Here is a 12,235-nt window from a genome sequence, read left to right as displayed (position 1 = left end):
TTTGCTCCTCTGACTGCTGAGAAGTGCAGAAACCTGTCCAAGAAAAGCCACCGAAGCCATTCCAGTGACTTCAGCCCTCCTTCTCCAACTACATTTTCCCCTCCCTCCCGGGTATCCGGAGGCTGTCCCTCAACCAGTTCCAGGAGCCCATTAGCCGAGGCACCCTCAACCCCATTTGGAGTGACTCTGCCGCACCCCAAGGGCCATGGGCGACTTTCCTGGTTACCCTGGTCCTGAGCCTTCCCTGGGGTGCTGGGCCCTCAGCCAGGTTCTCGGGAAAGCCACATAGCGGTCGTCATGCAGGACGAAGAGGGAAATCAAAGATGAGCTGCCTGCATCAGGACTTTGAAGCTCAGAGTAGGTGCCATCCGCTGAATCGGCCTCAGTGGGGGCGTGAGGGGGCCGAGGCTGCCTTTGGGGGGTGGCAGGGGGAGGGCTGGTTGGTTATCCTGCATGGCCAGCCCAGCTGGATTAGCCGGAGGGGCACAGCTGCATCCAGGGGTGCCGAGGTGTTTTCTGGCAAGTGGAAGGGAAACCACAAATAATAAAGGAATCTCATCCCCGGCCTTCCTTCCAGACCCTCTGTTCCCGACATTCCTCTGCTAACAAGCACAGCCACCGCCACAGCCAAAGCTCCTTCCTCCTTCCGGAGTCCACAGTCTCTGAGGCCCAGTCTCCCAGGCAGGCCCAGTGCCGAGGTCACCTCGTCCTGAGCCCACCTCCACGCCACACACGAGATGCCCCCTGTGGGCAGCAGCTCTGCGCCAGGCCGCTCCCAGCCCCGTGTGGCCGTGGGCACCCCACAGGCCTCTCCAGGCACATGATGCTGGCTCCACCTGAGGGTGGTGAGGGACGAATTATGGACCAACTGTGTTTCATGTGAATAGATGGCCAGAGGCTGAGCCGCCCAGCAATAGCCACTGCAAATTTTTAAATCGTCTTTTGTCTTTTTCCCTGATACAGTGTCTTTGATTTTAAGGTCATCCCCTCTCCCAGTACCTCTCAGCCCTCCCAAACTCCACCTACCTATTCCCACTCCCAGCTTGTGACCCACCTCCACTGAGACGCTTCTGGGGCATTCCAGAAGTCCAGTGCAGAGTGTGTGTGTGTGGTGGGGATGCAAAGGAGGAATGTGTTGTGGGCCCGGGACACTCGAGACTGGACAGGGCAGGAAGACAACTTGCCCACAACAGGTTCCTTACGAAAGTACCAAGCCACCTGGCAGGACTAGGATGGTCTAAAAGAGTGTTCGGCTGAGTAATTACAGTTGGTATTTGGGGCAACTATGAAGAAACCATCTCACACTGCGCTTGTTGTTGATGATTCTTCTAGTAATCAAAAGTTTGAGTACAACTGTGGGGCGTATGTATGAACCTGTCAGAGGGTTCACACATAACGTTAAGCATGGTTTCGTCTCTGGAAAACAATTTTGACATTTTAAAAATAATAAAACACAAACACCTGAAAAAAAGCTCAAACAGTACAACAGCGGATAAAATGAAAAGCAAAAGTGTCTCTCTTCCCCTTCTCTACACCAAAAGGAAGCACTATTAAAAGATTCTTGCATGTCCTTAGATATATTTATTTTATAAAGTCAGGGGAGACTATAAAGAACAACTTGCAAGGAAAGGGTTTGAATTTTCAAACCTGATTTTGAAAGGGTTGGTTTTAATTTGGAAGATATCGCCAAATTATCCTCCTAAAAGTTCTTGCCAACAGGTGTGTTTCATACTTGTCAGGGTCCCATATTGTCTAGAGATTATGATATCCACTCGCTTCATCAAGCAAGCCCTGGCCTGATTGTTACTATGATGGTATTTCATAGATGGATTTACACCATCAGTCACTTGACCGCATCTACAGCTCATTGCATCTACAATCAACAAAGGAGATTGCTTTGCGCAATGAGAGGAGTCTCCTCATCCAATCAGTTGGAGGCCTTAAAGGCAGAACTGAGGATTTTGGCAGTCAAAAAAGAAAATCTATCTCTACTTCAGGCAGCCCACTTCTCCTGGAGAATTCACTATCACCTTCACTGGAGTTTACAACTTGCAGCCTGCCCAATTTATTTGGAACTTGCCCTTCCCCATGGTTGCATGAAATATAATAAATGTCCTAATATTTACATATGTGTGTGTGTATTTCTGCAGAATCTTGACCAATATAACTTGGTTTCATTAATTTGTATCAAGTTAAGCATTTTGAAGCATTTACTGGCCTTTTGAATTTCCTTTTCTGTGAATTATCTATTTATGCCTTTGCCTATTTATTTTTAATATTCATTATTTTCTTAGTAATATAGAAGAGTTCTCTACATATTGAGGAAAATTGCTTTGTCAGTTGTATATCTGCAATTACGTCTTCTCAGTTGGGTCTCTGTCTTTTAATTTCGTTTGTGGCATTTCTGCCACACAGAAATATTTCATTTTTATGTTATCAAAATACTTATGGCTTCTGGGCTTTATGATGTGCCCCTAATACTCTTGAACAATAGAAAGTCATATTAGTTCATCACCTTTTCCAAATCTCTCCACTTCCTCCTAAATGTGAGTTCCTCTACAACTAAAAATAAAAGGAAGTAACATTCCACCACAGGTTTGCTCAAAAGATCAGAAATAAGACACCGCATTTACCTTCTATTTTTTATGTGACTTTTTTTGAAACGTGAAACCCAGTTCCCTACATTCATCTCTCCTGTCCCTGGGACACAGTTCAGACCTTCACACTTTCATCTGGGTTATCGCTGTAATAAAACAATGATAACACAGGGGCAGATGTGAGGGACTCAGTAAAGCGAAAGCACTATGGTCTAGATTAATGAAAGAGAAACTAACATGTGTTAAGCGCCAGGTGCTTTATAAACGTTACCTTGTTAACCCACAACTCTGCTAGATAAGGGAATCCTAATTCCGATTTTACAGATAAGAAAACCAAGTTCCGGTTCAAGGAACTCAGACCAAGGTCCAGCTCTCTGGCAAATTTCCCACTGCAATGAGCAATGAGGAGACGCACGGGAAAGTTGTAAAGCTTCCAATAAGGAAAGCTTCACCAACAGTGTCCAGAGCAGAGGATCCAGCTGTGACACACTGTCCCCAAGCCTACGGCAGAGGACCTGGTGCCGGGGGTGGAAGCTGAGTCACTGGGTGAACGCCATGCAGGGTGACGAGGCTGGGGTTGGAACCCGGGTCCATGTGACTCCAGTGCCCGGGGGCATCCCGTGGCCTCACACCCACTCTACCCACGGCTCGGCTTCCTGGCAGCCCCGGATGACCGGGCGCAGACTCCAGGGTGGAAGCAGAGGGCCATAAAGTGGTGAGAAAGCAATCGGAGATGCCCTAACCTTTATCACTAACTGCAGCCAGTCTCGCCACCCCACCTCCACCCCTGCTCCCAGGACAGCCTAATCCTCTTGCACTCAGCCTCCCATTCTCAGGAAGGTGGCAGGCCCTTCTCCCCAGAGGACCCCGGGGGCCTCCCCCAGCTGTCGACGCAGCTTTACGGGAGGGCCGTCTCATACAATTTTGCCAAACCTCTGCCCCCACCATTATGGACACTCCAATTTCTCTCTCCTGAAGGTCCTATTAATTAAAAGCTCTCTCCCTGATGAAACAGACAACAAGAGAAGGAGCGCCAACCCTTACTAAAAGGAAAAAAATACTCAGAGAAATGGCGTGGGCCCACAGTGAAAAGGAACGGGTCATCGGAGTACTAGGACATGCCGCCTCTATCAGAGAGCCTGGCAGTCAGACTCCAGTCTTGTTCTCCAGCAGTTTGTTTTCTGACTCATTTTCCCAAGCTGGGCTGGTACCAGCTCACACGGGTCAGTATGGCTTCTGTCAGTTACACAAGGTCAGCAAGATAAGGGGGTTCCTGTTTCTCCTGAAAGCTCACCTGTCCCAGGGAAAGGCTGCAGAGGACTAACATGGCACCTGAGCAGCCACCGGGTATGATATCCCAGGTCACCTTCGTCGATGTGACCACTGGAATTTGGATGAACAGGCCGTAACATCAGCTTTGTTCAAATCATGTGTTAACAGGTGGCTGGTGCCTGACAGTATATGCTTTTCGTTGAATATTCCAAGGGGGTCTATTTTTCATCATTAGGTGCTTGCCAATAGTTAAAATAGACTGCCACCTGTCCCTCCCATCAGGCACCGGGGCAGAGTGCCAACCAGGGCTCTAAGAGAGCCCTGTAAACTATTTAGTTTTGTTTTTTCTTTTTAGGCAGCAGTTCCCTTTCTTCTAGGCAACTGTATTCAGAAGCAGCAGTGACCTGGCTCAGGGAGGGGTTGGAGTTCAGCTCAACCCATCGATTTGGGCGATCAGACTTCAGGACCAGGGGTTCCCAAACCTCCTTTGTTTAAATGAGTGGCCTTTACACAGTGTCCCCAGAGTTCTGGCGTTCCTTATCGGTGGTGAGGTGGGCTCTAAGGGAGGGTCGAGAGAGGCCAATTAAGGCATGCACACTTGCAAATGCATTTTTTATTCCCTGCTCTTTACTGTTTTGCGCTGGGCTTCTACGTAAGATTTCACTTTGTTGTCAAGCAGGAAGTGGTGTCCACAACGAAAAGTTTTGAAAATCACTATTTCAAAGATCAAAAAGTACCAATAAAATACCTCCCATCCCTCCACCAGCTATTTCAACACAGAGCATTTGATTCAGTTACTAAAACCATCTTAGCTGCCTGGTGCAGCATGTAACCCGGTCCCTGACCTTGACAAGGAGAAAGGGAGCAGTCAGAGGCTCCGGGGCAGCTCTGCAATAGGCTGCTACAGAAGGGACGGTGAATTCTGATTCTCGGGAGCCAACATGTGATAGCCAGGCCTCAGAGGATACTGGACAGAGGAAAGGAAACGCACATGGAGAACGCGCAGGGCGGCGCCGGCATCTGCCATGCCGCACAGGCTCTGAAACCAGCACGCGCACAGTGGCCGCGGCAGAGGGCTCCAGGGGATGGCAACAAGTGTGCAGCAGATTCTACTGCCCAGAAAGCTGAAACTCGGATGTCATTGTCTGTGAAAAGAGGATAGCAATAGCCTCCTCTCCAGCCAGCACTTTGGTTTTTGCCAGATCAGACATGAGCTTTTAAAAGGGCTCCAGCAGCACTGTGGAGGGTGGGTTGGATTAAAGAGCTAGAGCCATGGAGAGTGGTAGGGGCCTGTGATCACTAGTTGAGGTCTGGATTTGAGGAGTGGCCAAAAGAAAGGAAAGGAACTGAGAGTGTGCTGGGTTCCCGGGCCATGCAGGGTGGCCGACCGTCACAGTTCACCCGGAACTGAGCGCTTTCCTAAGACACAGGGCTTTCAGCCCTAAAACTGGGCAAGGCGGGACAGCTGGCCATCCCAGGGCCCTGTCAGATTTGATCACAGGGTCTCTGGCCTTCCTGGTCACCCCAGCCCTGAACTGGCTCTATAATAATTCGGGACCCCAAAGGAACCCACCCCTACCATGGCAGAAGGCTTTTCACGGGCCCCAGGTGACCAGGCTGAGCATTCCAATCTTCCTTCGAAGAGCAGCTCCAAGGTTGGGGGAGCCTCTATTTATCCTTTGGTTTTCACGTGCCTGCTGGCATGCCACAGTGAACTGCCCTAAGTCTGCATGGTTTGTGCTCCAATGACCAGGGAGGACTTAAAAGACAAATCTCCAGGTCCCGGAAGCCAGTCCATCAAGACCTCAACCCCAGGACATGTACAGACAGATGGACACACACACGGCTTTGGTCAGAATTCAATGCGATAAATGGGTAAGGTGTTTGGCATAGTGCCTGGTGCATGTAAATGTTTAATAAATGCTAGCGACTATATATATGCTTTCTATCAATACAATCTTGTATTTATATTGTGGGCACCACATAAATCCACTAACTTGTTTATGTGCTGTTGATACCCGCATATATGCTGATAAAATGCCGAGCAACCAAGATAAGGGCTTCTCTCAGGGTTTCACCAGTCTCCGTTCAGCCTCACCTATCACTGGCTGCCTCTCCCTTTATCATATCAGCCGCTTGCATTATATGACCCGGTATCATTCTTTAATTGTTTCATCTGTTTAGGCCTGATCTCCACAAGGGCAACTTTCACTCTTCAAACGCAGGACCCCAGGCAGCTTAGCGCATTGCTGTGCGTCCAAGGCCAAGTCTAGAAGTGAGGCTCTGCTGAACGAGCTCAACAGCTAGGCCTGAGTTACCAGAGGAATAACAGTACTAGCAGTGGGGGGTAGGGGGACATAAGCATTACTTGTGCAACTATTTAGGTGATTAAGAGCCCAGGCGTTGGTATACAACTGCCTGGGTTCAAATCCTGACACTACCACTTGCTTACTATGTAACTTCGAGCAAGTTGCCTAATCTCTTTAAGCCTAGGTGTTTTGTTTTGTTTTGCTTTCTGTAAAATGGGGATCACAGAGCCTACATCCGGTCATTGTAAGAATTAATAAGAGCACTCCAATACCCTGACTAGCACAGTGTCTGTCATTTAACAAGCATATAATGTTTAATCATCATCCCTGCTCTCCAGGGAGTGAAGTCTGGCTCACAATTCACAATTCAGAGAAGTGTCAAAAGCCTTCATCTTTGAAACGTTTTGGTTGCTTCAGGTAAGGTGTGGCCCAAATGAATCAGGAGGGGTCTTAATCTTATTACTGATGTCCCTATGCAGAAGGCCACAGAGAAAAAGAAGCCACAGGGGGCAGCCAGAAGCTGAAAGGAAGAGGAGAAGCCAGGAGAGGCTGCTATGGGCACTGCCATGTGACAGGAAAGCCAGTCCCAGACTGCCACAGTCCTCCAGGAGAAAGCATCGCCTTGATGATGTCTTGATTTTGGACTTCTCCTACCCTCAAAACCATGAGCCAATCAATTCCCATTGCTTAAGGCTGCCCATTGCTGTCGTATTTGATTTAGCTGTCAGGAAACGAAAACAGGAAGACCTCACACCTGCTCTCCTCACTCCAATCTCCTCCAAAAGAAAGGACCTGGGAAGCCCACTCTCCCTTTCTCTTAGGAAAATGTGTGCTGGGTGTGGGTTTGCTGGTGTGAACTATGGCTGCACAGGTGTTACACAGCACACGTGAGAAGGGCCACATATTGACTCTCCTTTAGAGTCACAGAAAACCAACCCTCATGAGTTGCCTCTTTTAATAAATGAGAAGATGCAGCATCGGAACCTAAGTGAATTGCTCCAAATTACGGTACTTCAACTCAATCCCACTCAATCCTAGGGCTGACTCTGACTCCCACACACACTGCCCTGGAACTACAAACCTCATGGGGCAAAATGGACCCAACTTTACAAATACAAGTCCAGAACAAATCTGGGTGGTGATCATTTAGGGCAGTGGTTTTCCAAGTACGAGTTGAGAAATGGTAGTGGGTTCCTCACTATCAACTTTTCCAAAGAACAGAAGAGAAAGGATGCAATGGCATCACAGCAAAAACTAAGCATCAGGTCCTAAAACTTGTTTCAGTTGTGTACAAATATTTACGCATACATGTCGCTTGCTGTGGGCATGTTAGGAAGTTGGAAGATGACCGATTGAAGGATTCAGTCCCCCAGGATTAGAGACTAGATCCGAGGTCTGACTCCCAGGTTTGAAGAGCTAAGGAGTGTGAAGGGGTCATGGTTCTGAGGAACCAACACTGAACAGCCACCCCTGGAGCAAAGGCCTCGAGCCTCCCATGGGGCAGACACCCCAGGGGAGCCCCGAGGGCTGTGCAGGGCGGCAGCTGGGGGAAAGGCAGGAGTCCATCACTCTGCACACAACTGCACCCTCGGCCTCTCCTCTCAGGTCTTTAAGGAGGGAGAATTTTCATTTTTATTGGGCTTAAGATTCACCAAACTCACAACCACAACTGACAAAGCCTAAAAGCCAAAACGCTGAGCACCTTAAATTGCCTCATGTTCTCTTTCCCAGTTCCATTTTCCTCTTGCCTTTCCCAGAAGCGACCCCTCATTTATTTGGTGAGTACTTCCCAGTCCATATCCTAATCGTTCTTTAAAATGTGTATGTGTATATCTATAAACATAGAACATGGCATTGAGGTGGGTTTTTTATTAGTTACACTCGGCTCTAAGATGTGTATCCTTCTTCAATTTGTTCTTTCTCTATGTTTTAGATGTATCCACATGAATATATGTAGATGCTCGTTTATTTTAAGTGCTGTAGAATTATTCTGTCACAGGAATAAACTGTAAACTGTTTCGAATGGGCTGTCATAAGCATCACTGCTGGGAACAAACTTGGAGGTAGCTCCTTGGGCTGGTATGGGATTTCTTCAGAGTATGGACTGGGAAGTAGAACTGCCGAGTTGCTGCAGAAGCCTATTTTCAACTTGACTAGCTACTGCCAACCTCATGTCCCAGGAGGGCTACCACCAATACATTCAATTATAAAAACCTTGAGACTTTAAATACCTGCACGTACGTGTATGAATTCACAGATGCATGAATATGTATATAAAAATATCTCACTGCTTTGCAAAATGAGATGATTTGCCACGTCATATTCTACCTCATGCTTCAGAACGGGTGGCAAAAGACTGCCATATTAACATTAATTGGCCAGTGTCCAACACTGGACACCGAGGGTACTTTTTGCTCCCATTATGGTATTTCAGAGAAATTTGGGGGGAGTAGGCACACCGCATGCTAGTTCTAATATGTGTGCAGAACAGACTGGGGCTGCTGGATCAACTGCTTATTTTACGAAGGAGAGGCCTATGTCCCGGAGCCGAGAGGAGGAGCGGGCCGCAGACTGCCCGTGAGGGAGGCGGGCTGGACTCCTGGTTCCCGATGCTCTGGTCCCCACCGGCCTAGGCCACTCGGGCTTTGCTTAAGAGAACAACCCCCAGCACACGGTATTCCTTTCCACATCGTCTCATTCACACTGCAGCATCTGAGGCGACAAAGAGGTCATCTGGGTATCAAAAACGCCAGGTAAAATCTCCCAGTTTCTCCACCGAAAGGAGGGCAGGCAGACAAGGCTTTGCCCCAGGCCCTCCTGCCCCAAAAGGCTGCAGGGGTCCCCTGCTGCTCCCCACCCTGAGTGAGAAAAGTCAACATTTACAAAGCACAAAAGCATCCCCTGGCTTGCTCCAATCTTGGGTAGGGGGCAGGAAGAAGACAGGTCCCCAGGGCTCCAGCCTGAGGTCAGGGAAGGAGTCTCAGCAACTGGACAGTGCAGCAATGAGGGACTTCGAGCAGCAGAGAGAGGCCCCTGTGCCTCCAATCTCAGGAAAGCAACAAGAATTTTAAAAGCTCGTGCCATACTTAGTTCTCCCGTATGAACTTATCCACTTGCCTGCAACCAGCCCCAACCCTGTTCCAAAACACTGTAGTTGAACCCGCGCTACGTGCTGCAGTGCCGACAGCACGAGCTCCCGCGTGTGTGCACACCGGAAATGAGTCGGGGCAGTCTTGAAGCCTGACTTTGGCATCTATGGGTTTGGATCCTGACTCAGCCTCTTATTAGCTGAGCGACCTTGGGCAAGTTATTTGACCACCCAAGCCTCAAATTCCTCGTCTAAAAATGCGGATAAAATGTGCACCTACATTATTCAAAAAGAAAAGCAAGTGAGTTCACACATGGAGGCGCTCAGGTTAGTCCTTAGCCCGGCACAGGTAGTTAGTAACCGTCTAGGGTACCTACAAGTGCTGGTGTGGGGTGGAGTAAAGACGAGGCCTCTGGCCTCAGGGGGCTGGTAATTTTACCAGAAAGTCAAAAAGTAACAAGAGAAACAGGTGTGGTTATGAGTCAGGGGGAGTGGTAAACTGGCCCATCTAGGGGTCATCAGGCCCGAAACTCCAAGGCCCCTCACTCAGGGGGCTCTCTGAAGGGCTAAGACACACGCACACAAGCACGCACACGCACACGCACACGCACACACTCACAGAGTGAGAGACCGATACTGAACAAGGCGACCACACCTTCAGCTCTGGCTCAGTCTGTGTCCCAAGGCTTCGAAAAGCACAGATTTATTTTAGGAACCAGTCAACTAGACAATTCAGGTGTCCCCAACCCCAGAAGCCCTTGGGCAGGTAAGCCTCAAGGACCCAAACTGTGATGGAAACAGTGAAGGCATGTGGCTGTGTGAACAAAGCTTCTCCCGTGCCCTTCCCCAGCCCCGGCCCCTGTGACCTCTCCACTGGTGACCAGCTCCTGGGGGCTGTCCCCTCCCTCAGGGTCTTGGACGCCAAGCTTCCTGGTTCTCCCACCGCCCTGATGGCTGCCCCCTGGGCTCTTCCTCCAGCCTAAGAATGTGGGTCCTTTGTCCCCCACCCCCACCCAGCCCTCATAGGGCTTGTAGGGGCATCTCTAAATGGAGAGGGATTAAAATAAGAGAATTAAAATAAGCCATGTGAAAGCTCTGACATAACTCGGCTCTGTCCCCTTTGCTGCCCCTCTGGCAGCTGGGCTTCCCATCTGGCCATCACCACAGACTCTTTTCGCTTCCTCGCCCGACGCATCCCGCCAGCAGGGCCAGGGCCCGTGCCAACCCCCTCTGCGCTGTGCATACACTGCTGACGATGTACGTTACCCAAAACAGTTCTGCTCACACCCCACCAAACTTTCAATCACTCCCCAGTGCCGACAAGAAGAAAGATCAAACATTTTAGGCTTGCATCCAAGGCTTTCTGTGACCTAAACCTGGCCCAGCTTTCCAATGTGAATCCACCTGGATGGACCGTTTTCTCGCATTTGATTACTTCTCTGGCTGGTTGGTAGGCCCTGAGATAAGGATTCCAAGTCCAAATAAGGGGATTCAGCAAAGCTTCATGGGTCCTTTACAGCAGACCTTTGAAGGCTTTAGTGCCCAACACGCACTGCGGCTCTTTCCATTTTCCCAAGTTCACTGGCGCACATACACTCTTTTTTCATGGGTTCAGAGACCATTCTGGGGCAGGCCGCACTAAGTGTTTCTCCAATATGCCCAAGGGGTGTGGCCAGATGCTGTAGGTGCTCAGTGGGCCAGCAGGCACCTGCCCTGGCTATGGCTGTGACCAACTTGAGGTGCATTTACTGTAACTCACCTCCGTCCCTGGGTGCAGTCTCAGTGGGGCTGTGAGATCAGAGAGCCTGGTCCTGTCAAGCTGAGCCAAGCACCCTTTGTCTGCACACGGACACAGAACACGGCAGCAGGCCCCACTAAGTTGGCAAATAGGTACTTCTCCCTTGACTCCCGAGGCTGCCCACTCTTCCGGGCTTCTGGCCTGTCCCACGAGTCATCCCACATGCCTCCCTAAGTTCCCAGTATGGCTGGCACCAGCCAGGGTTGTTGGTTGCTGAGGCACTGATGCACAGATCTTTGGGTCCCCAAAATTACCCCCCAAGGAACGGAGCACCCAGAGCCACCCCTGCAGGCGCAGTACCTGTCCCATCTGGCGTAGACCTCACAAATGTGGGCAGCATTTTCACCGCGGCGGTAGGGTGGGTGTTGGCTCCAAGCCCTTTCTCCATATCCTTGCGGAACCGCTGAGAAATGTCCAGGAGGGTCTCGTCCGAGAGACGCATGTCATAGAGATACTGGTCAACCTGAAAGAGGGAGGGAAAAAAAAGAGTTGAGACCCACAGGGTAAACACATTATGATTTAGGCCTTCATCACAGAACATCACTGGACCTTCAAAAGAGTAAAATCTGTTTTGTACTGAAGACTATTAAAAATTATTAATAAATAATAAGTTATAATTATAAAAATAGATTTTTACTTTATCTCTAACTTGAGAAAATAGGTAGATGGGGAATGATGACCATGGGGAAAGCACCTTCAGGAAGAGAAAAGTCCTTTCCAGGTGGGTCAAATACCTAGGACAGCATCCCTGGAACCAGGGTCATTACTGGCTCTCACCTTTTGTTTCCCCTGAGACTGGGGACCAGTCGCATTAATTCTGTCCCCTCCTCCCTCTCAGCCGAGCAACCTGGATTTACAGAGTGATTATATAGTCTCTGGTTTTACCTGGACTTCTTCCATCCATGTTCATCCCCGGCCAGACTCTGCTGTTCCTCTGCTAAAAACCCTTCCATGCTTCCTATGAGAACAAAGCCCACAGGCACTGGGGCAGGCACTGCACCTGTCTGTTCACCCTCATACGCATGCGATGCAGTGTCCGCTACTTAACGGGCTCCCTGCAAGTGACATTGCAGGCCCGCCATCCTCAGAGGCAGTCAGCTCACTGGATTTGCTTCCCAAGTAAATCTGCATGAGCTTTTCCCAGACCTAACACCCAGAGAGGGAGAAGCAT

At 49.5% G+C, this 12,235-nt stretch overlaps 1 protein-coding gene across 2 annotated transcripts in view; it reads right to left on the bottom strand.

Annotated features, from left to right (window-relative positions):
• HK2 (hexokinase 2) overlaps positions 1-12,235 on the bottom strand; it is a 62,797-nt gene that overhangs the window by 31,500 nt on the left and 19,062 nt on the right. For both annotated transcript variants that reach the window (XM_077134685.1, XM_077134684.1), the window contains exon 2: positions 11,365-11,527. In XM_077134685.1, coding sequence (XP_076990800.1) covers positions 11,365-11,527 — 163 coding nt within the window. The remainder of the gene's footprint in view (positions 1-11,364; positions 11,528-12,235) is intronic.

The sequence above is a fragment of the Tamandua tetradactyla genome, chromosome 17 (genome assembly GCF_023851605.1).
Source record: "Tamandua tetradactyla isolate mTamTet1 chromosome 17, mTamTet1.pri, whole genome shotgun sequence".
NCBI lineage: Eukaryota > Metazoa > Chordata > Mammalia > Pilosa > Myrmecophagidae > Tamandua > Tamandua tetradactyla.
Note: the sequence above shows the minus strand (reverse complement) of the source record. Positions and strands in the feature narration are given on the sequence as shown.